This window comes from Elgaria multicarinata, chromosome 3 (genome assembly GCF_023053635.1).
Source record: "Elgaria multicarinata webbii isolate HBS135686 ecotype San Diego chromosome 3, rElgMul1.1.pri, whole genome shotgun sequence".
In the NCBI taxonomy this organism is placed as follows: domain Eukaryota; kingdom Metazoa; phylum Chordata; class Lepidosauria; order Squamata; family Anguidae; genus Elgaria; species Elgaria multicarinata.
The window spans coordinates 88,076,945-88,102,558 of record NC_086173.1 but is presented as its reverse complement, the minus strand read 5'-3'; the positions used below and the strand labels follow the sequence as shown (position 1 = coordinate 88,102,558).

The 25,614-nt window shown below is 39.7% G+C and overlaps 1 protein-coding gene across 2 annotated transcripts in view; it reads left to right on the top strand.

Annotated features, from left to right (window-relative positions):
* The window catches only part of RNF130 (ring finger protein 130), a 61,766-nt gene extending 36,762 nt beyond the window's left edge, over positions 1–25,004 (top strand). Inside the window, exons 6-9 of one of the 2 annotated variants that reach the window (XM_063120848.1) lie at positions 5,011–5,107; positions 6,670–6,874; positions 9,959–10,052; positions 12,520–12,701. In XM_063120848.1, coding sequence (XP_062976918.1) covers positions 5,011–5,107; positions 6,670–6,874; positions 9,959–10,052; positions 12,520–12,535 — 412 coding nt within the window. In that variant the 3' untranslated portion in view covers positions 12,536–12,701. Of the gene's footprint in view, positions 1–5,010; positions 5,108–6,669; positions 6,875–9,958; positions 10,053–12,519; positions 12,702–23,323 lie in introns of those variants that run through there. The other variant, XM_063120849.1, reaches the window with a different exon arrangement.
* Positions 25,005–25,614: the final 610 nt, after the last annotated feature.

The window sequence follows — 25,614 nt, the reverse complement described above, 5'->3', positions numbered from 1 at the left end:
TGTGAAAAAGTACACCCTTACTGCTTCCATAGGAATTAAGATGCTAAGTAGCAGACAGGTGCTGCTAATCAAATGTCCGTGATTAATTGATCATCAGCAAGTATGACCACCTCTATAAAAGTCGAAGTTTTTTCAGTTTGCTGGTCTGGAGCATTCAGGTGTGTGTTAACACAATGCCAAGGTGGAAAGACATCAGCAATTATCTTAGAGAAGCAATTGCTGCTGCCCATCAATCTGGGAAGGGTTATAAGGCCATTTCCAAACAATTTAAAGTCCATCATTCTACAGTGAGAAAGATGATTCAAAAGTGGAAAACATTCAAGACAGTTGCTAATCTTCCCAGGAGAGGACGTCCCAGCAAAATCACCCCAAGGTCAGACTGTGCAATGCTCAGAGAAATTGCAAAAAAAACAAGAGTTACATCTCAGACTCTACAGGCCTCAGTGAACATGTTAAATGTTAAAGTTCATGACAGTACAGTTAGAAAAAGACTGAACAAATATGGTTTGTTTGGAAGGGTTGCCAGGAGAAAGCCTCTTCTCTCTAAAAAGAAAGTGGCAGCACGGCTTAAGTTTGCAAAGTTGCATCTGAACAAACCACAAGACTTCTGGAACAATGTCCTTTGGACGGACGAGACCAAAGTAGAGATGTTTGGCCATAATGCACAGTGCCACGTTTGGTGAAAACCAAACACAGCATATCAGCACAAACACCTCATACCAACTGTCAAGCACGGTGGTGGAGGGATGATGATTTGGGCTTGTTTTGCAGCCACAGGACCTGGGAACCTTGCAGTCATTGAGTCGACCATGAACTCCTCTGTATACCAAAGTATTCTAGAGTCAAATGTGAGGCCATCTGTCCGACAGCTAAAGCTTGGAAGGAATTGGGTCATGCAACAAGACAATAATCCCAAGCACACCAGCAAATCTACAACAGAATGGCTGAAAAAGAAAAGAATCAAGGTGTTGCAATGGCCCAGTCAAAAGTCCAGACCTCAAACTGATTGAAATGCTATGGCGGGACCTTAAGAGAGCTGTGCATAAACAAATGCCCTCAAACCTCAATGAACTGAAGCAACGTTGTAAAGAAGAGTGGGCCAAAATTCCTCCACAATGATGTGAGAGACTGATAAAGTCATACAGAAAACAATTACTTCAAATTATTGCGGCTAAAGGTGGTTCTACAAGCTATTGAATCATAAGGTGTACTTACTTTTTCACACATGGCTTCTTCATTTTGGCTTTATTTCTGTTAAATCATGACACGATGTAATATGTCATGTGTTGTTGTTCATCTGAGGTTGTATTTACCTAATTTTTAGACCTGCTAAGGAACAGATGATTGTTATTATGTCCTGATATGTAAAATCATACAATTCCAAGAGGGTGTACTTTCTTTTTCACACGACTGTAGCTATCTAGTGCTTGTTTTGGCTGTAGCCTTTCATGAATCTTTGTATGATGATAATGTGCTGTATATGTCTTACCTTTGGAAAGTTTTTCTACATTTGTGTCTTGGAATCTTAAGGTAACCCTCAACTCTTCCTTTCTTTCTTTTTTTCACCAACAGCAAAGTATGCCCCTACACAGCAGTGAAATATATTTTACTGTGAACTATTATCCAGTTCTAAATGTTCAATTTGATATGCAGGAAATGTTGTGATGCTGCTTACTCTAACTAGAGAGAAAAATTAAAATGTTCAGCTTGACAATAGCTTTAAAAATTATATTATGTAGTTTTAGTTTTTTATATACCTCTTAGGCCGCTTACTAATCTTCGTAATTTTGAAACTATGATTTCCATCCCCTACTGTCTGTTTCTTGGTGATAAATCATACATCCATGGGTAGAATGTACTTGATATAAAGCATGTACTCAAAACAAATCCTCTTGTTCAGTGAAAACTTTGGTAACGATTATAATTCTTTTTTATGAGCGATCATACTCTACAAATAGAATGTATTGATAATATATCTGTTTTCATTAATTCTTTACCTATCTATATTGTAAGTTATCTTTTAAATGGTTTAAATAATTACATCATCCTATGGGGTATGTTCAGATCTTAATCTTCATAGTGACAGTCACAAATTCCTGAAAAGCTTGACAGTTTAAATGTTGCATATAGTGGCTGGAATAGCAGCCTCCATTTCATGCACCCCTCCAGGCCTTGTCCCAACCAGCACCCACTTCTAAATCCAGAAAAATGACTTTTGACAGGAAAAAATTAACTACATCCTTGTGAATTCTCACTCTCTTAAGCCGGCATTGATTGCCTTTCCTCATGCATCCCTTATCTGTTTCGACCTCCCCTCATTGGCCAATTTCCTCTCAGCTATCAATCATGATCATCTTGATTAAAAAGCATATAACTTTGTTCTATGGCCCTTATATTTTGTCCCCTTCTATCCCTTTTTCGCTGGAGGCTCTTCTGAATGCCTAAGGAGCCCAGGCATGTACTTAAACACAGTACTTAAGACTCTCCTTGGAGGCTGTTTTGGAGCCTTGAAAACAGCCCCAATTCGATTCAGGGTCCTTTTGGACTTGGCTGCTTCGCTTCAGTACCAAAGCTGAACCGAGATTCTCCCCACCCCCCAAAGAGAGTCAGCTTCAGTGCTGATCTGCTTTGGCCTTGGGGTGCCTTGGGCCAACCCATTACCACCTCGGATCCAGGGATTAGGCCTGAGGCAGTGCACATCCCTAGTATGGATGTGTTCAAAAACTGGATGCTAGCCCGTTATAAGCTGTTCTGTACCATAAGCTGCTATTTAAAATTATTTTGGGGTGCAATACTATCCTTCAGGGTGGGGGAGGAAAGGAGGCTGGGGCAGCCATAAGAGTTGACCTAGCTTTGCCACTCCAGTCTCATCCCTTCCTGCCACCTTTGCCCTATCTTCATTTTGTGAGCATGGAGAGGTGGTGGGGAGGGGAGCATGATTGCCTGGCTCCCACCTTGGAGCCCTGTCTACAAACTCTGAGTCAAGAAACCGAACAATCTTCTGTCCCGTCCCAGATGTTGTCTAGGGGACATAGGAATCCTCCCTTATTTATTTTTTATTTATTACATTTCTTTACTGCCCAATAGCCGGAACAATTAAAACCACAAAATACAGCATAGAGTACATTAAAAGAAAAAATTAAAAATACAGTAAAAAATAAAAGTAAAACCCAAAATAAAATCTAGCAGCAATGCAGAGATTTAAAATGCAATGATAGATTTAAAACAACAGAACTAAGTTTTTCTGGGGAAATGAAAAGGTCTTCCCCTGGCACTGGAAAAAGCACAGTGTAGGCACCAAGCAAGCATCTCTGCGATGTTCATCCCACAGCCAGCGCCCCACAACAGAAAAGGCCCTTTTCTTGGTAGCCACCCACCTCACTTCCTTTGGCAGGAGCTCATGGGAGGTGACTATCCTTCAGGTAACGTGGCCCCAAACTGTTTAGGACTTTGAACTGGGCCCAAGCATGGCGCAGATGGAAGAGTACTGGCATAATATGATCACGTTGGCCAGTTACTGTTAACAATCTTGCTGCCCTATTTTGGACCAACTGAAGTTTCTGGACCATTTTCAAAGGCAGCCCCATGTATAATTCATTGCAGTAATCCAGACAAGAGGTTGTCAGAGCATGGATAACTGTAGCTAGGCTGTCTCTAGCCAGATAAGGACATAGCTGATATATCAACCTAAGCTGATAAAAGGTGCTCCATGCCACCAAGTCCATCTGTGCCTCAAGTGATAGTTCTGGATCCAAGAGCATCCCCAAGCTATGAACCTGATCCTTTAGGGGGAGTACTACCCTCCCCCCAAAGCCCAGGTAGAACATGACTTAGCCGAGCAGGCAAATTACCCACTAACAATACCCCCTCAATCTTGTCTGGATTGGGTCTCAGTTTATTGATCCTTATCCAGTTCATTACGGTCCCCAGGCCACTGCCTCGCCTGGATTTGATGAAAAAGAGAGAGCGAGAGAGCTGGATGTCATCCGCGTTTTGATGGCATCTCAGTCCACACCTTTGGATAACCTCCCCCAGCACTTTCAAGAAGATTTGAACAGCATAGAGCCCTGTGAAATCCTGTAGCATTATTGCCAGGGCACAGAGCAAAAATCCCCCAGCACCAGTTTCTGGAATTAGCTATCCAAATAGGATCAGAACTGCTGCAACACAGCACCTCCAACTTCCAGCCCAGACAGCCTATCCAGAAGGATACTAAGGTCAATGCTATCGAAAGATGATGAGAGGCCCTGTCGCTTCCCTGGCAAAGTTCATCCCATGGGGCAAACAAGGCACTTTTCATTCCAAAACCCGGACTGAAGCCCATTTGAAATGGAAAATGTCATATTAATATAAAATATTAATATGCTTTTATCAATGATTTAAAGTTGTTTACAGAAAGTAACATATAAAACAACTGGCATATAATAAACAGTAATAAAGTGGCACTCATTCTTCACTTACGTTTGCATTGGTATATTCCCACACTACTAGGTAATGTGTGAATAAGCAACCTAGCAACATGATTATTGCCTGGGAGTGAGGGCAAGTGTTGGTTCAGATAGACCCAGACTGAACCTCCATCTCCCATGGTTGCATAATTTACACACTTTGAGCAGTAAAAAGCAAGGAAGCAACTCTTATGCTGCTGTGTGTGCCTATGGATAGGGTGCCAAAGTAACAACACCTGGGAATGCATTGAGAAGTACTCTCCTCAGTATGTCATACATGGTAGTTACTCTTCTTTCTCTCCTAGTTTTTACTAAGTTCTCTCTTTTTCAGAAAAGAAATAGGTACAAGCAAAAGTTATCTTTGAAATATGCAATCCATACCTTCACAGGAGACCCAAATGTAACATCAGTATTCAGTGAATCCAATTGAAGGATGAGTGCCACAATTTATTAGAAATCCCTAAATTAGTTGTTTAGAATTGCTAATATATATTACAACCTATCCAGAACTTCTGGTGATTTTTAATGGTTTAATCTTTGTTGTGCTTGTCTGTTTTTTCAGGCATGTTTTCCACAAAACCTGTGTGGATCCATGGCTCAGTGAACACTGCACCTGCCCGATGTGTAAACTCAATATTTTGAAGGCCCTGGGAATTGTGGTGAGTTCAGGCTTACTTAATCAGTCAGGAATGTAGTGGTTTGCTTTCCAAAAAATATCACAAGTCACTAAACTCACTTAAGACAGGATAGGAATTCCAGGGTGAGAGCTATTCTATCTTGCTTGCATGCAGTTGTGATGCAGTCCCAACTTTGCTTTTTGGAAGTAATTGCCTATAGAAGCAAATTCAGCTGAAAGCCAAGATGGGGAAAACCTCAGATTTATTCAAAGTAGTCTTCTTCGTTTGTAGTTATTACCATTTAATTTTCCCTTGGTCATGGATGAAGCCCAAAGCAGAAACAGATTATCTTGGGATAAGTACATAAGCCTTAGATAAAGACCACTTTCTATATCATATTTATTACTATCAGGTAAACTTGTCCTAGAACCAGATTTATTTAAACTTAGTATCTCCTTGACTGCACCTGATCTATCCCTGGACGGATAGCCTTTATTTGAACACAGAAAGATGTTGTGTTCAAATAAACCTAGAACAGTTTAATTCACGTGTTGCTACTTTGCCCATATGGGGTGGGAGAAAAGCATACAGGCAACTGGGAATAATACATATCTGGGGGAAACTCTCAACTTGGTACAATCTGAACAAGGTGTGTAGGTCTTAACCCTAAATTATCGTTTCGTGAAACCCTGTTGCCTTGAATATAAGTGTTCTGAATCAGGCTCATAGAGGAGAAAATTTGCTTGGAGTAATGATTTGGTATCCATAAGATATTGGCTATGCCATGGAGCACTATAGATGATTGCTCAATAATCATCTTTACCTTTTGCTGTTTATCAGAGGCATGGAAGAACAAACTAACCTCTAAATACAGAAACAGAGCATTATGTCTAGCTACTATTATTAGGGAAGAAATCTGCCATCGTTCTTAGATCTCTGTCAAAAGAACTCAAATCTCTTTTAGAAATACAAATAAATATGTATAGCTATAGTCTGTCTAAATTAGGACATTAAGGACACATTCATGTTTTTATGACATGGCAGTTAGGTTGTTAAGATATAGTACTCTTCCTGAGCCCTTACAAATGTACAGAACATTGCCACTTAAGTTTCAGGTAGCATTTGCACTATTAGCAAGTGAGGTAGTTCATATCTTGGCCAGAAGGTGCCAAAAGGCAAGGGTGACTGGCATCAGCATTGTGCAGGCACGTGGCTGTATTGTATTTGGACCTATCTACTATGGTTTACAGAAATTTAGGAATGTACTCCCAAGTATATTTTGCCATCTCATTTTTACGTTTGAGCTTGATATAGTATAAATTGCATGAATAGTTTAAACACTGTGTCAGAACAACATATGATTAAAGGATTAAAATTCTGGTGACAGTCCTCCTTCCTGCCCCCTGGTTACTACTCAGCAGAGACAGCTTCTTCCTATGCACCACACAACCTTGTTGTCTACTATTGTGTACTTGTACATCCCATAGATAGACAAAAGTCATGTAGACATTTCTGATACTTTATGATATACTCTGAAGGATGCATGAGTTTGCCAACAGTTGACAGTAACGAATTATGTTAACATGGCAATGCTGTATTTTCAGACAAATGTGCCATGTGCCGACAATATGGCCTTTGACATGGAAAGGCTTACCAGAGGCCAACTAGGCAACAGAAGATCAGTACTTGGTGATCTTAGCAGTGACAGCTCACTTACCCTTGAGCCTCTGCGTACATCTGGGATTTCACAATTTCCACAGGATGGGGAGCTAACTCCAAGGACAGGAGAGATCAACATTGCTGTAACTAGTAAGTGAAGTCTGGTTTTAATTTGAGAATTATAGATTTTATGTTGCTTTAGATTTGTTCTCCATTAGCAGACCACACATATACAAATGTTTTAAGGAGTATATCTATTAAAGAGCAATGAAAAATACTCAATTTGGGTAAGATTAGACCTGAATAGTTCCTGAACTTGGAAATAGCTTTGGAAAAATCTAATGGTTAAACATCATCACATACCAATTAGAAAAATAGATACTGCAAGAGAGTCATTTAAATAGTTAGCGGTTAAGATGGTTAAAGTATTAATTTGACACTTTCCCCCATTAGCGTAATGGCTGGATCTAAAAATTCAGGTGACTAATCCAAGTATATTTATCATCCTTTTTTCAATATTTTTGGGCTTGATGGAGTCTTAAAATAGTTTATAATCTGACAACTGTCAAAACAATCAAATGATTGCTGAAAGGATTCAACAATCTGCCTGTGAAAATAGCCTTGACGTAAGTGAACTCCAGCTTATTGATATATGATAAACTTTGGGGTATGCTTTAGGCAAATTGTTACAATGTACCATATTTAAATCAGGAGCATAGAAACTCTTTCAGCCTGACAGCCAAATTCCATTCTAGAGAATCTCTCAGGGCTGCATTCCAGCAAGTAGCAAAGCCAAACATACCACAGCATATTTTAGTTTATAGCTCTTACTACCGGTAACTAAGCCTTAGGAGAGGCATTTCAACATTTTAGAGTTGGGGGTGGGGGGTGCACACAAAAATGGGAAACTGGCAAATGATCAGTGCTTGGAGGAAATGGGGTGGGACTAGGGGAAGGGGGATGAACTGAGGTTCTACATCTCTGTTCTAAACATTGGCTGGGTCACACATAATGTTAACCCCTGGTCTGGGTTGTTGAATTCTGGGTTGTCATTTTGTGTGAACCCAGTCACACTAACAAACCATAGTTCGTTAACCACGAACATCCCAGAAAGTGAACCTATAGTTTCTTGTTGGGTTGTGAACTCTGGGTTGTTTCAATGATGGGTTGCCATTACATAGAATCATAGAACAGTAGAGTTGGAAGGGGCCTATAAGGACATCGAGTCCAACCCCCTACTCAATGCAGGAATCCACCTTAAAGCATCCCTGACAGATGGTTGTCCAGCTGCCTCTTGAATGCCTCTAGTGTGGGAGAGCCCACATGTGAACTCAGGACTGTGGGTTTGTTCATGTGTTGTTTCGCCAGGCTACTGAGGCTGTACATACTAGTACTACGGCTCACAAAGACATTTGGGATTTAGGGAGCGAGTAGGTGAAGGAGGAACAAATAACCCAGAGATTGAGAACACAAACCAGCTGTCTGCCAGACAAATCCTGAGCAGGGAAAAACCTTGGGTTAACCACGGGTTAAGTACTGGATATATAGATAGGATTTTTTATTTCTCTTAATCGCAGAAATTAAGCCCCAGCTGAAAGTGTAGGTCCTAACTTTGTTTAATCTAGCTGTATTGCCTGCCTGCCTTTTTTTTTATTTCTCTATCTCTGTTTTGGTGTTGAGCATGGTTTGGTCTGTCCTGTGCTCAGTAGCAGTACATGAATTCTCTTTCAAACTAGCACAGCAGATAATACTGCATATTGTGATTGAGCATCAAATGAGCATCAAAGATCCTTGCAATCCTCACTTGGTAGATGTTGTGGGGCTATGGCATATTTTATTAACTGAATGCTTTTCATTTGCTAGAAATGCAGGTGGATTTTATGAGCAGAAGATAAGTGGAAATGCCTGGGTAGAAAGAAGATCTTCCACATTGCTTGACTAGCTACTAATTAAAAGGGAGAGCTTTAAGAGTTAACATGACAAATATGTAGTTTGGGAAAGTGCTAGGCAGTTTGCAAGAACTGCCTTTGCCCCTAACATTTTTCATCACACCCAAGTTGCAAAACCCAAGGGAGGGGGACGTGTGTGCGGGCGTTTGCTTTCTTAAATTCATTCTTAAATTCAGTAAGTAGTACTGAAATACTTCACACATGACATTGATTTTGGTCAATAAAACTTCCAGCTTGAAAACAAATCCCTCCTACAGTTCCAAGTTCTGCAATTTTATAGTGGAATGGTTCTGCCATCTTGAGAATAAGAAGTGATATGTCCATTGTATTGCCGTTTTCCTTGATTCCTTGGGTGCCCAGAGTGTGTTTTAAGTAGTGGGTTGGCAGCTCTTAGAGTTTTGGTTTTTTATTAGACATGGGGAAATTGTTTACTGTCCTTAACCACTTCGCTTGTTGTTTAACACAGGTTAAATCTCAAAATGTTCTAAAACATTTAGTTGCCGAAAAATGCATTAATACACGCATGCCTTTAAAAACAAGCATGTTAACTTGGCCTCAGTCTGTTGCCTTTCTGACCACTCAAAAAATAGAGATCCTGTTAAAGGAGAAGAATTGCATGCAACATTTCAAGTGCAGCCATGTGTAACCTTTTCAGATATATTTTAATTTATGTACATTGCACACATTTCTATGTCACAAAAAATTAAAACCTATGAATGCACCAGCTAGTTAGAAACGGTATACAAATAATCATAATCCTTTTAAATAAGATATTTTTGATTATTTTTGTACACTGTAATTGACTCCACATGGAATTCTGTCTTTAAAAATAAGATCACTTCCTTTGTGGATAAAGGAGAGCAAACAATGAAACAAATTCCATATATGTGGATGTGGGTGTGTGCTGTCATGTACCTTTAAATACAGGCCTCATTTGGAGATAATCAGTCTTGATGTACTATAATTACAGGTAAAACTTTTGCTTGTACTTTCCTTATTTTGCATTTCACATTAATAAATCATTTATCACTAATGTCTGGGCTCTGCTGATTGATATTATTGTATCATGCCTATTTTCTCACTTCTCCCCATAACTTCTTTGCTGGCCTTCTTCATTTAATACCTTCTATAGCTAACCTTCTGCTTTCTTCTGGAGCTTCACTTCCTGGTGCTTCTCATGCCTAGAATTGTTGTCTTTTGCCCCTGATCTTTGACGGCACTGTTGCCATCGATTTCACATAAGCCTTCTTCCACGAGTGACTTCCTCCCTTTCCTTTGTCAACAGAAGAATGGTTTATTATTGCCAGCTTTGGCCTCCTGAGTGCCCTGACACTCTGCTACATGATCATCAAAGCCACAGCTAGCTTAAATGCTAATGAGTAAGTAAATGTTCAAATTGTGTACTTGTGTATGTGCATAACAGCATTGCAAAGAAGTGACAAGTAAACGAATTAGAAGGAATGAAATTTGGAAAACATCCAAAATACTGTGTTCTCTCATTGTCCCGTTGGCTCTAATATCAACTGACTAGAACATCTGAGGATATTTTTATTTGTTCGTTTGTTTGTTGCCTTCTACTAAACCATGGCACTCAAGGCTACTAAGGATAGACTTTTCAAAAGAAAGACTATAATACATTCAAATTAACATTGACTTTCAGCACACTTGTGCTTTTTACCATCAAGGGTGAGTTGTAAGGGTCAGTGCCTATATAGACTGAATGAACAGGCCTAAAGGAACAAGTGCCTGTTCGGACTCTTTGAAAGGCAACTGATCAGTATTTATAGCAGCAAAAGAAACTAGCGATCAGGAAAGTTATAGAAAGCCCAAGAAAGCAGTGAGGGCATTATTTCTTATTTCTACACCATGGGGCATTCATTAAAAATGCATATGAGTAGCCCCTGGTTCTTTGATAAGTCTCCTGTAAGCAGGATGGAAATATTCTGTGGTTATAGAGATTCTACTTACATGTGCATAAATCATGGTTTCCGCTACAAATGATATGAGCTGAAGGCTTGTATAGGAAGCCGTGTATATGAGGCACATCCCAGGCCATATGTGAGAATGGTTAATAGTTTCAGTGCTCTCTGGATATGGAAAAAAGAGGATTCGCGTTCCCAAGTATTCAAAAGGGATAGTAGTCTAGTAAACTGATAGATAAAGTGGATTCTCTGGGGCAGTGTAGTTCCACTTCGGTTCACACCTACCATAGTTAACATTAAACACAATGAGGGTGTTCTGATAATCACAACGGGGAACGAAGCCATCATTGCTTCGACCCTGACCCTGTGACTGCCTGTTGCATAATCCCCCACAATGCAGCGTGGGTTGGTGTGTCGTCCAAGTGCAGTGCAGCATTGATAGTATTGTACCCACCCTACAACCCCTATTTCAAATTGTAGGGTGGGTATGAAGCCACCCCCGCCCTGCAACGTGTTGGGTTCGGGTGACACACCAACCTGTGCTGCATCTTGGGGGATCATGCAAATAGTGGTTGCACTCACGGCATGTGCGGGGGAAAAGAGAGAAGTCTTGATGGGTTCACAATCATCTGAAACCAATTTGTCAGTTTGGGCAGTATGACAAGCAAAAACAAAAACGAAAGCTTCCATATTCGTTCTGTGGGGGAAGCATGTGAGCCTGAGGCCTGTTGTGGCTCATTCTTGCCATGCTAAACCATGATTTAGCATAACTTTGAAATGGCCATTTTTTCTAGAGTAATTTCAGTAGCTACTAATGTAGTATTTTGACTGTCTGGTTTCATATTCCTAAAAAGACAGAATGATTTCACAAATATTTCCTGTTGCTGGGAAGAGCTACTTTTAACTAGACTGATCCCTCTAAGACTTCTGTGCCTGAAAGTAAAATTAATGCTTACTTAAGTAACACTCCTTACATAAGTCAACATTGGCAAAAGTTATGTAGGCAATAATATCTGGAATCATTTTCAGTCATCATCTTGTTCAAGTTCCCCAGGTTTTCTATTCATTATATTGTTACATCCAAAACTAAACATTTGTAGCTTCTCACCTCGGATCTCCTGGCAGAGGAGACACAGAGATTGTATTTTTGAGATGATGACACAGAGGATTGGGAAGCATGGGGAATGTCCGTATTATGCCCCCTGAGACACTGAGACCTGGCTCACATATAACGCTAATTCGTGTTTATTTAACCCATGGATTATTGAATTCTGGATTGTTGGGATGTGTGAATCCAGGTTCACTTAATGAACCTTGATTTGATAACTACAAACAACCCAAGAAGAGAACCCATAGTTTGTTGTTGGGTTGTGAACTCCTGAGTTTTTTTAACCCATGGTTTATTGTTCTGATCCATGGGGTTTTTTGCTAGGCTGCAGAGGTGGTGGGCAAGAGTGGTTAAAAAACAGCTGCTCTGTATATGGGGTGCTGCAAAGGCATATGGGGATGCAGGAAAAGAGCGAGCAAAGGTGGAGGGAAACAACTCCATGGACTGAGAAAACAAGCTACAGTTTGCTTGATCATTTGCCAGGCAAACTCTGAGTAGGGCAATGAACTATGGGTTGACCATGGGTATGGTTAGTATAATGTGCAAACCAGGTCTAAGTATGGAGGATAGAGATGGTAACTATAATTCATCACTTGTTCCCAAAGTTTCAGAACCTGCTTTTTTTATATCTATATATTTACCACTTGTGGGGAAAATAGCTTTATGCCTTTCTTCCCATTGACTGAAAACACTAGTTTTTAGCAAATAATGTTTTACTTGATAGTTGGCTCAAAATACTTTGCTCATAACTGATTTTGAACATTTCTGAACAGTAAAATAGTATTACTGACATTCCATTATTTTACTTTCTCACAGAGCTGAATGGTATTGAAGAACCACTCCTACCAACTGCTTCGGAGAGAACACAACTTATTTTTATGTATAATATACTGATCATGTAACACAAGCATATGCTTAGTACATTCTATTTTCATAAATTGCTAATGCCAAAGCTTTGTATTAAGAAAAGGATAAATAAAACTTTAGTTATAAAAAAATAGTCTGAGAATTATTATTATTATGCAGCCAGTTTGGCTGTGAAAGGTGTGTGGCTTCTAATCCAGTGAATGTTTCAGCATGCTTTTATTAAATATGTAGATGTGGATCAGATCTTTGTCTTCCACTTCTCTTGAACACAAAGTTATCTGAGAAACACTATCACAAATGGAAGGCAGTTCTTACAATCTCTCCCCCTCTCCCCTGCCACCACTGTAGCCCTCATCTTTTTCACATCTCATTTTGCTCTGGATGTCCTCCAATCTTCAGGGGGTTGTAGCAGGAAATTCTCATTCCATAAATAGAACTCCATGCGTTATATTTGGGGCTCAAAAAAATTTTTAAAACCAGAATTCATACAGAGACAGCACCTGTAATACCAAGTGGAACCATAGTGTTTTATAGTGACGCGTACATGTTTTATATTTGTCATATTTCAATTTTCATTGATTGATTTCTCGTAGTGGATTTATACCTTCATTACTTGTTTTTCTCTTTCATTCATTAATTTTACTGCATGCAGATGGTGACAATATGGTCTGCATTAAACAAGTTATTCCAGAATTTGATACATTATCCATTATGTAGATTACCTGAACAGTCTGCCCTCACAAAAGAAGCATGCAGCAAGAAAAGAGAAATCTATCTGGTTAATTCTGTTAGCTTTCATTGTCATTAGAGCTAGTCTTCATATTGGAGTTTAGCAGAATAATTGTCAAAAACGTGTCAGTAAAGGTCAAGTGTATATGCAGCTTCAGGGATGCTTTCAATACATGAATGGTACATGTATACTTCCATCTTCACTGCTCTCCTTTTGTTCCCAGCCCAGATCCTGCAGTGTTAAGAAAAAAACTACATATTATATATAGCTCATTCTTTTTCAGGATTTCTGGTTTGTTTTTTTTCCCCATAACATAGCTGCTGAGACTTCAATTTGAAGGAGAAGGCTGGTATGGGGGAAGAAGGGTTCCTTAACAATTTCCTTTTGGGCTGTTTCCTGCCTGAAATTACCACTTCCAAGCTACTTTCATCACTCTTAGGGTATATATATGGGTGCTCATAGTCATAGAACTGTATATAACGTGCTTAGCCATGATTCAAATTGCATGCAGGTAAGATTGTGTCTTCTTCATTCATTGGTTGAGTGCATTCCATAAATAAGCTAGTGAAGTCTCTGGACTCCATCACACCAACATTTTATCGCACTGGGTGCTTATGTGGGTGCTTATGTGTGCTTATATGGGTGAATCTCAAACTTTTTTTAAAAACCCTAAATATTAAGGGATGAATAGATCTGCTTCAAACTTGGCAAGCCTAAAGACCTATTTAAGAGATACCATGGTGCCAAGTTTCATCTCTTTAACGTTAAAAATGAAGGCGCTTTTTAAGCATTTTGGTTACGTCCATCACATTGGCTGATGGGTCTGGGATTTTCCACAGTTACCTACAGAGTTGTTGATTGTTTCATTGGGACTTTGGCTGGGAAGAACAAGTGCAGTGATTCTAAGTTGTTAAGTGTTATTAATTGGTATTGGGAGGGGGGATAAAATGGGTGTGGAGCATGAAAATGCGGGGGGGGGGCTCGCTGAGATCTTTAAATGCCGAAGAAATGGCAGGGGGCAGCCTTTGTGATGCTTTTCCAACAAGGCATGAGGAAAAGAGTGTGCAAAAGTTGGGAAGCTGGCTTGACGTTAAGCAAAGAGTTGGTGAAAAAAGTCACCCCTGTGCTGTCAGGAGGACTCCACGCCTGGCTTAAAGTCCTCCTCACTCCCCCCAGAACTTCCCAAACACTTTGGGGACTTCTGTGACATAAGGAAGTCCTGCCTGTGACTCCCCAAACTTTAACCATTGTGATCACACCGTGAGAATACTGTATATAAATAAATAAATCAGGTCCCGAGTGGCGGCGCCCATGTCCCATCACCCAACAAGAACCAATGAACTGGAAGGGGAAAGAGAAGGGGCGGGGTTGGGCGGACGCAATAGCAGGAGAGCAAACAAGTGAAAAGAGAGACCCCCAGTATAGCGACGATCATGAAAGGGACCAGTGCTTGTCCGCTAATGAAACAGGTCAAAATCGCGGGTGCATACCAAGGGAAAAAAAGTAGGGGTGATGGAGCTCTCAGTCTTACAGTGCTCTCACTTAGGGGTACTTAGTAATTGACCATGCTTTGATACATTTATGTTTTCATTATCACTTAAATGCTGTTTGAAATTTAAAATACAATACACTGCATCATAGATTCTAAGATTTTTTGAACTGAACAAGAATTCTAAGTTTGTTAGCTCCATTGAAAGTAGTTCAGCTTTATCATAAATTTAAAAATAAGTTTACTTAAGGTCAAGGTAACCATCTTTGCACTTTCCCAGATTGTCCCTTCTCTACTTTTTCTTCAAGAGGCTCATGTTGTCCTACACTGCACACATGTAGTGTGAAGGTTTGTTCAGATATTTGGATAGAATGTGAATTGCATATTCTTGCCCAACCCAACTCATTAGTTTCAAATCAGGTCAATGATTCTGGAAAACTTCTATGTCCCTGCCACTTATTCTGCTTTTGAAGTTTTCTCTTTGCTTGTTTGCAAGCACATTCTTATTTATTCTATTTTATTTTTATTTATTTTATTTATTACATTTTTATACCGCCTAATAGCCGAAACTTCTCTAGAGTAAGAAACCATTCAACTCATACTTTTTAAAAAAGTATAGTCTTGTTAGTGAATGTAGAGCTTGTTGAGTTCTGATTTCCAGCCAAAAGCTAATGACAGACTTAAAGTTATTGACTATTGAATCAGGCTGACCACAAGACGTAAGCTGGCCAAAGCCAGAACCTTTTGTGTATTTGTTCAATCAAAGTTTAACGTACTTATGAATTTAGTACTGTGTTTTTAATTAAAATATGCCTATTTGCATTTCTAGCTATAAAAAAGGAAGTAGTTTTCTTATAATAGGATTTGCTTTTTAAGAAACATTGGGAATGGGAACTCAGAGGCACTTCTTAAACTTGGGAAAGCAGCCAAAATCTATATTAAAATAGTTGCTTAATTTGTAGTTGTCAAGAAGACTTCAGCTGAGAAGGCAGCTTTTACAGTTAGAAATGAAGTGTTTTAAAGTTGCTATAATTTATTTATTTTATTACATTTATATACCACCCCACAGCCAAAGCTCTCTGGGCGGTTTACAATGTAATATCAATGTAATTGATATTTCAAAATGTCCTTGTGAAATCTGACAAAAGACAGCGATTTTGCTTTGGAAAATTGGGAAAACTCAGATAGAGGAAATGGGGAGCAAATCTTGAATTTTCCATACTTCCCATTTTGGCTTTTTATTTTAAAAATCTGAATAATTCTTTATTTACACTTTTTAGTAAGTCCAATGCCACATGCATTACATGTTGGGACTTACTGGAAGTATTTGTGATGTTTCCTGAACCCATTATAAGTACTTCATGGTATAGCTGAGTCTGTGGTGGTGCCTTATTCATAACTATTGTGTTACCACTATAAGGGGCTGCTCTATACCCTCACAAATATTGCATCACAGATTGAAGGGAGATCGAACATTGCTGCTTCGGAAAATCTTCCATAAGAATGTCTCTGATTTAGAAGCTATTCCTTAAGCAACACTGAATTTAGGCTCTTTAGAAACCATGACTGAAAGCAAACTGGCATTCAGTGGAGGGTGGGAAGAATAGGTGTCATATTTCCTACTAGCAAACATGCCAGGCTTCACATAGATTGGAATAGCCGTTTGTTTGATATAGTGAAGCTGTCAAGGTTTCACAGCTGTCAGATTTGGATATACTGTGTTCACCTAGTCTGACTCCATGGCCATGACACCACTAGGCATGACCATTCCCACAGTGCGCCTCTTTTTCCCTCTTGAGGGAAGGACCTGTCTGCTGCATTCCCATGGGGGTGGGGTTACTGCTCCAGAGCAGGGGGAGATGGGGCAGCCATATAATGGCCCTTCAGGCTCTTCCTCCTTGGTTTCAAACTGTTTTGACTGCAAAGTTATTAGGTGGTATGGGAAGTCTGCCACCTAGTAGCCGAAGTTGGTACTGCAGACTTCAAATATATATGGACCCAAATCAACTTCTATGCAGGCAATGTGATGTGCATGGTACAGCACTCCAAACAATACAAATGACCACTAGTAGCACATCCAGTTTATAATTTTTATAGATTTTTTAAAAAATCTATTTTTTTTTAAATTAGAGCTTTAAAACAGATCTTAAAATGTGAAATGTTTGGTATAGAACACCAGCTTCAGATCTCTGTGCGTGTGTGTGTATGTGTGTTTGAAAAGCTCTAAAAATTTAATTTTTTGTAGAAATTTTTAAATTTTGAAGCTGTAAAAAATTATAAAATGGATGTGCTACTAGTAGTCATTTGTATTGTTTGGAGTATATGGACACATTCAAATTAATTTAAATGAATTAATGTGCTTTAACAAACAACCCTGATGTGCGCACAACAAGGGTCTCCTTAATAGGCTTGCCAAGTTTCATGTACTTAGATTTTATGATCTTATAGCTATGACACTGACAGACACATCCTCTTTTATTATACATGACTTAAAACTTGCTAACAAACACCAGAATTCTGCACTAGCCACTGCTTCTGAATAACCATCAAGTTATGAAAGTATATGAAAGTATAAATGACAATGGCAAAGTCCCTGTTCTCCAAGGAGTAGCAAAGCTGGCATATGGTGAAAAGTATACATGGCCACATTTGCAACTCAGTATCTTGGAACAAAGCTGCATGCCTCATCTCTTAACAAATGTAAGATCCCTTCTAGAACAAGTAATCCTACCACAGCAAGGCCATTGCTACACAAGGGTTTAGCCCGGGCTGATACCTGGGCTCACCCCTGTGCGTCCAGATGACGCACAGGGGATCCTGGGGTTAGCCTGGGCTAAACCCTCCCTTGGCCCAGGATAACCGGCACTGGTTGTGGCCCGGTATTTCCGCAGCCCCAGGCTAAGCCCAGGGCTGCGGAAGGTCTAGCTGGTTCCGTGGCTTTTCCTGGCTACGCGGCTTACTCGCGAGTAGCCGGGAGAAGCCACACACTGGGCACAGCACTCTACAGGAGCGCTGTGCCCATTGGGCTGGGGGGGGAGAAATCGTGGGGGGAGGGAGATCGGGGCCGGGGGGGGAATCGTGGGGGGGAGAGATGGGGAAGAACGGAGCCAGGGGACATCGGGGCGGGAATCGCGGCCCAGGGGTGATGGGGGGGATTGGACATGGCACGCGGGGGGGGATCAGAGATCGCGGGGGGGAAATCGGGGCAGGGAGAGCGGGGAACCTTTTTTTAAAAAAAAAACCCTACCTTTGTTGTTGTTGTTTGTTTGTTGTTGCGCTCCTGCGCACATGGCCCCTTTAACCTAAAAAAAAAAAGGTCAACGCTTTACCCCGTCACGTGTCATGTGTAGACTGGGGTGATGGCCCGTGCTAGCTGCAGCGCGGGCTCGCCCCTACACCTGACCGGATTAACAGGTAGGTCTAGCAAGGCCCTTAAGATTATATGGGCAGTATGTCCTCTCATTAGATCCTAACAATCATTGGTTCAAGGATGTAGAAAAATTAGCATCTGGAATTTCATCTATAAGCTATCTGACTTAGATCCAGTGTTTGAGGAATCAGTGTGAGCAGCTTGTGTACTGCAAAGTAACAGCATATTAATAAGCCATGTGCTCTAGCATTTGTGCATTGGGAGCAATCTGGCTGCAAATCAGAGACTGCCCACTAATTCTGCATTATTTATAAAACTCCTAATACTGCACTAGTGCAGGACTCATTTAATCTTATCAATTCTTCCTAGATTTCTAGCAATCTTATTTGTTACATGTTTTCAAGCTACATGTAGATGTAGTAGATACGTTGTCAGACAAAAAAAGCTTTAAAATGAAAGAAAAGGAGGGGGAAATAAATAAAATGTCCATCTTTTTACTACCTCTTGAGATGGGCTTGTATCATCCTGCCAAAGGTTAGGAGACTGCCTATTTGTACGGATCTCCTATTCGTAGTCTCTTACTAGGCTGTTTGTTCCATTTTCCATAATTGTAGTTGCTGAGAGAAACCACAGTTATAAGCAAGGCCCAGATTGATGCAACAAGCACCTAAAAGTATATTTGCCATTTATGCTAATAACAGCAAGATTGGAAACGGATTCATCTGAAATTTGATGAGAGCATTTTTCTTAGTATACTCTAAGAGCAGGCATATAGACTTCATTGCAAAGATTAGGAAAAGTTAAACAAATTGTATTCGAAAAGCCCATGGCTGTGTTTAAATTTAGCCCATACTGCTGCTTTCTCTGCAATGAAAAGCAAACCTTTGATAGAAATCAATTTAGACTGTCAGTCAACTAACTGCAGCAGAAATGTTTTCTCCAGCATCTTCCTGTAGTGATATAAGGGCATTTTAGGGAAATAATAAAATAAAAAGCTGGGAGCTTGTGTTGGGAGGGGAAGTGATTTATTTATTTATTTATTTAAAAAGCCCTACGGTTAAAAGAATTGCTGCTGTATATTAATGTGGGTGTGGTGACCCAAATAACACAGGGGCAAGTGTCAAGGACTACTTAACAGAAACGAGCAGTGTCTGTGTGTATGCATGTGTGTAGAGAAAATGAATGGAAAGAGAACATATTATTGGCCCTTACAATCTGGAAAGAATTTGTAAGAACCGATGCCATTAAAGTTGAAAATTGGACATCAACTTAGGGTGAAAATCTCAGAAGTGTCCGGAGGCACAGTAGAAATCCTGACATCCATTTTTTGAATCTCTGTTGATGAACAGCACTGATGTAGTTATGGATCAGCAGCCTTCATATGCCAAATCTTCTTTGAGAGTGCACACAGAGAATTATGGGAACCCCATAGAAATTAAGAGTTTGAAGGGAACCCATGAGCTCTCTAGTTGAATCTATAACTGCCACAAGCCCAGACAGATCAGAAGTTGTAGTAATGAACAACTAAAGAACACTAAAAGCTGGGCTGGGATTCAAACATAACTGTTAAATAAGCATGTTTACTAATGAGCTCCATTCCACTGTATTATGCTGTGTCTCTTGGGAGATATGTATATATTGTGTGTGTCTATGTGTGCACACAGTATATTCATAATGGAATAGAAACTCAACCAGTCTTTTTATTTATTGATACTCAGCTTGTGCTTTTGACTCCCATTCCAGACCGTATGTGTGTCTCTGTAATATGTATATGTTCTAGATGTGTATTTTATTTTATTTTCCTGTTGAATTTGGCTGCACAATTTGTATTTATTGCAGCAGGCTAGTGTTAATGAGTGTCCTCTCTCAACACACTTGGTAATTCAATGTTGGTGGAAGCGCATCATGGCAGATCTGTCCCAGTGAGGTACAGGTCTACTCCAAAAGGAGATTGTTTTGTTAAACACACATGAACAAAAAATATGCACAATACTTGTTCTTGGGAATCAGCTGATGGAATTAAGTCAAGAATTACAAAATGAGTATTTTGAGATCAAAAGGAACAGTACCTTTTAGGAGATCATTTATAGTCTTGTTTTATAGCATACTTGTGTGGTTAGGCTGTAAAGAGTGATTGTTTTGATTGGCCTGATTTTAGTGAATGCTTAATTTGCTTACCTTTTTGAAAGGCTTTCTCAGAAAAGTAAAATATGCACAAGTGGATTATTACTTGACAGGACTTCATCAATGATAGAGAAATAGCTTCACAGCAGGAATCAGGCTCCTGTGGTTTCAAGAGAATGTCTGTCTCTGACACTTTCACATGTATATACAGACATGTAGCATTAATTGTTATTTATTTCTAGAGAACTGGCCATCATTATGAGAGCCAGTGTGGTGTAGTGGCTCAGGTGTTCTACTGGGAGTTGGGAGATCCGGGTTCTAGTCCCCACTCAGCCATGGAAACCCACTGGGTGACTTTGGACCAGTCACAGACTCTCAGCCCAACCTACCTCACAGGGTTGTTGTTGTGAGGATAACATGGAGAGGAGGAGGATTATGTATGCCGCCTTGGGTTCCTTGGAGGAAAAAAGGCGGGATATAAATGTAATAAATAAATAAATAAATAAAATTATGAAGAGTGGAGGTGGGTGCATAGGAAGGGTCTGCCCTATGTAGTATAGGGCCCCTGAGGATCCCTGTTACTGTTGGTAGAGGCTAGAACCCTCAGTGACAAGAGGGATGGCATGGAGGACAGATTTTGCTCCCACTTCAACAGTGCTCCCCATTGCTTTACTTTTTCACCATATAACTGAATAGTAGCCATTTACCTCTAAAGGAAAATGTTAGAGTTGTACTTCATTCCCACAGACAGCACTAATTCTGCCCACTATCCCTGATGTCCTGAGATTCATAGAGAGAACAAGGTTTGATTCTCCCCAGCCTTGCCACTTCTGCCACTTTTATCCCACAGAACATATAGAGCGCTTGAGAACTGAGTCTACTGCTTTCTGAATAGAGCCTTCCTGGACTCTGTTTCTTCATCAAGCAAGAATGTGATACTGAAGAATGACTGAACCCTGGGGACTATATATGGCAGACACACTCATTCTAGTACAACCTCTGTATTATAACAGAGGTTAGAGAGAGCCCATATACTACAAGGGTGGATGGGGTGGTGGTGTTCCATGCAATGGGTCCAGTCAGTAAAGGTCAGTCTCTCACACTATCAGGAGTAGGAGAAGCACATTCTTGTCCTCACCATGACTGTGTTCCAAGTGCAGCATGTTATAATTTAAGGTATGTACTCTGATATTTTTGGGATGAGGGCTAAACCAGCATCTCATCCTTGGTGACTGCACTTTGTTGAGAAGTGCCAGGTTTGTCCATCTATATAACTCCCAAAGTCAATGTTCATGTTATAGAACTTGATGGGAGCCATTAACAATATGACCGTGCAGCTAAATAAGCTTGATTCAATTTCTTAGTCGTGCTAGAGTGTGACAGAGAAGATGTTAGGAACCAGCATGGTGACCTTTTTATTCTCCCAGCATTTTAACAGTCTATAAATAAATTTTAACTTGGTGTTTTAAATTTGTAATTTTGCATTGCTGCTGTTTTTATCTGGTTGAGCTTTTATATTGTATTTTATACTATGGTTTTATACTGTTGTTTTATACTTTGAATGTTTTTAATTTTTGTGAACCGTCCAGAGAGCTCCGGCTATTGGGCAGTATAGAAATGTAATAAATAAATAAATAAACATATTTTAAAAGCTACTTGAAGTTTGTGGCCAAGCTAGTATCCTGAAATTTATACTTCAGCCTCCATATTGCATTGTTGGAAGAAATGCAATTCTTTCTATCTTAAAAATCAGACGTTAAACAATTGTTTTTATATGGGGCTAAACAGAAAGATAGTAGAAGGAAAATACGTAAATAACTTTTTGCTTACGTGTGACCTCATAGTGTCCCACCTTCTTCTAAGATGACACTTAGGCCTCAGCTAGACCTACAGGTCTAGCACGATGGGGTGGGTGAAGATCTCACAATATTTTTATTGCGAGATCTCCCCCTCTGTTTACATGCGGTGTGTAACGACCTCAGAGGGAGAGGATGTCACACCTACCATTTTGTTTTTTGTTTTTTTAAAGAGGAAGGAGCACACAAGCGCTCGTGCGCAGAAGGTAAGGTTTTTTCGTTTTTTAAAAAAATTCCCGCTCACTCCACCCCATCCCCGATGCGCGGGTCCCAGCTCCTCGCAACTAACCGCGAGAAGCCGGGACAAACTGCAATGTCCACCCACACGTTCTGCGATCTTGGGATCAGCCCGAGACTGTGGAAAAAGCGGGCCTAAAGTGTAGGGCCATAGCCCGGGGAATGGGAGGAATCATCCCTCCCTGATCCTGGGATCCCCTGTGCGTCATGTGAATGCACAGGGACGATCCCAGGGATCACCCTGGGATAAAGCCCCATCTAGCTATGGCCCCAGGCTGAAGTCCTATACCCAGCTTCTTGGATCTGAAGCCCACTGAAATTAATGGGACATACTGTTGAATAGACATTCATAGGATTATGTTGATTGTCATTTTGATCAACCAAAAAGGAGGTTCCTGATGTGCTGATAAGCACATTTATCTTTTGTTTTAAACTTTAATATAAGTACATCTAAAAACTGCAGGTGTCAAGCACTGTCTTATGATCTAGATCCCCCAGTTGAGAGAATGGGGAATGTCTCCTCTAAGGTGATGCCAGCTGTGACCTGTGCAGGCATCATCTAAGAACACAGAACATAGTCTTTTTTATTTAGAATGATTGTTTTCTCTTATGTAAATTTATGTATTTCATCACTTAATCAACTACTTCAATTAATTAACCAAAATTTCTTTAATATGCACTATTATGTCTATTGCAACAATTTGAATTTGTGTCAGTATGAAATAATGTACCACAGGAAAGAGGTTGGTCTTTTTAATTTTTGAATGATTCATATAGCCTAGTAATGCTTATGGAACCTTTTTGAAATGGAGATTACATTTGTACTTTTATGATCTTTGTATGAAAACAACTAGAAAAGAATGGGCAAACTGTTGTTCGCAAAGCCTCTTTTATTTCTTCTACCTCGTTCCTAACGAGATTGCTTTTTCTTGTTGCTTCTTTTGCAGGTGGCCATTTTTTTCACCGCAATTCTCTCTCTCCTCGGAGCCTGGTTTATGAGAACGACTTCTCTTCCATCGAGCCTGTCTTGGACATGTATGATGAGAACAAGACCTGAAGGGGATCTGCATTCTTCTTGCTTTGCTCTCTTTCCCTTTTCCTTTTCCGTTTCTCATTCCTATTGTTGTGTACTCCTTCCATGGGTGTCCTTTGTCTGAAGAAGAGCTGCCTTTTCCAGAACATGTGCCTGGCTGCCAGGCTGCAAAGGTGAAGCTCAGCTGAGGCAATATCTGAGGATGACGTCTGTGAACGGATGAAGTAGGTGCACAAAGTCGGCTGTTGGAGGTTGCCGAGTGACAAAGTTGTCATTAGCTGTGATGGTGTCAGTATGCCAGAGGTTTTGCCCTACTCAGTTTTAATTTTACACAACAGTCACCTCTCTTGAGTAGGCACATGGTATGTCTCTTTTAAAAAAAATATATCACAGTGTTTGCCAGCTTAGTTGCCTGATGGAGGAGGTGGTAGGCTAACTGCCCGAAGCACTCCAGTTACTCTTCATTCTCTCATTAATCTTACATCGAACATCCCCGTTCCAAAGGGATCTGTGAGAAATGTATTAACATTCCAGCTTGCCATTTAACAGGCTGATGGCAAAAGAAACCAACATTACAGCAGCATTACAGCCTTCAACATCTATACAAGATTTGGGGGATTTTTCACACTTCATTGCTGAGGCTAAATATGGACAAAAGCTACTTCGAAAGAATGCAAAAAATAAAATAAAAAAACCACAGCCATTTTTCCAGCCTTCCTACTGAAGGAATCTCTGACTTAAAAGATGCTGCTGAAATTTATAAACCCAATATTTGGCCTTTAGATTATTAAGACTTCTTAAGAAGAATCCAGGAATCAAAAATAGGTTATTGCTTGGTTTTAAAAGATGTGTGCTTTTTCACTCTAATTTTTTAAAAGCCAGTTACGTTGATGTTGTATACTAAAGGAACTGGAAGCTTCTTTCCTACACGTTTTTACCTGAGATAACTGTTAATTGTGAAGCAACAGTTTTCTGAAGATACGCTTGTTCCAGAGGACATCAATACTATGAACAAAGCAAGGAGGAAAAATGGCAGCTGCTTTGACATCGAGGAACAAATCAATTTTTACTAGAATAGGACTGAAATAGTAGGAAATAAACTTCCTAACTGATGCAAAAATGGACAGCTAAAAGAACAAAGGATATAATTTTTTAAAAGCAATTTACAGTGTTGCTTAAGCAAACAACAACAACCAGATCTGAACTATGAAATTGTGTATCTAAAGTAGCTTTTCTTACTGAGGATGCTACATAAAACATTAACAATTGACAAATGTCATTCTTTTTCCATTGCAAATCTGAGCTCTGTAGAGATAGAAATGGTATCCTTGTAGTGAGAACACAAGCTTAATTCCCTTATGAATCTTGATCGTTGGAGTAACTGAAAACCAAAAGAAAAGGTAAGGACTGTTGTGTGGGTGTCTTGTTGCATTTTGACAGCTTAAGCTGTAAGCAGGCAGGCGAAAAACGTCTTGTTTTTTCCCTACACAAACTGGGCTGTCACAAGATCTTTCCAGCCCTGGAATGTAGCAATGCTGAAACTTTAATGCAAAGACTTGAAGTTAGCTCTGTGAAGCTAAGTGATTCTTTGTTAGCAAGAATACTTAGTCTGTGTTGCTGAGATTTAGTCTGTGTTGCTGAGATATTGTACATCTGATTATTCTTGACTGGTAATACAGAGTTTATGGACTTAGCACTGGCAGCTGTTTGTAATATGTGCCAGGTAAGTTTTAATATATTCTACTAATCATAAGAAATTCTGAACAAATTATTTTTAAAAGCACAGTCTTCAAGTATTGTGAATTAAATTTAAAAGATCCGGTGGAGAAGATCATTAATATTGATTACAGTTACAAGACTACAGTGATATTACTTGAATACATACATACACACACACACACACACACAAATCCAGCATACATTTTTCCTTTTACAAACTGCCAATATCTGGACACACTTGTCTATTGGTAAGAGAACACCTTATGATACAGCTATCACTTTATGTGAAGGGCTCTATTATGGGAAAGTGTTTAGTGCATAATTCAAATATTGATAAGAAAAATATAAAAGAAGATTCAGTGCCCCCACCCTATTAACTATAAATCTGCAATTATTCCTTAAGTAATAAATCACACCATTGGTATATCTACTTAAAAAAAACTAGCTAAAGTTATGAATTGTTGCCTGCTTTGGATTTTACTTAAT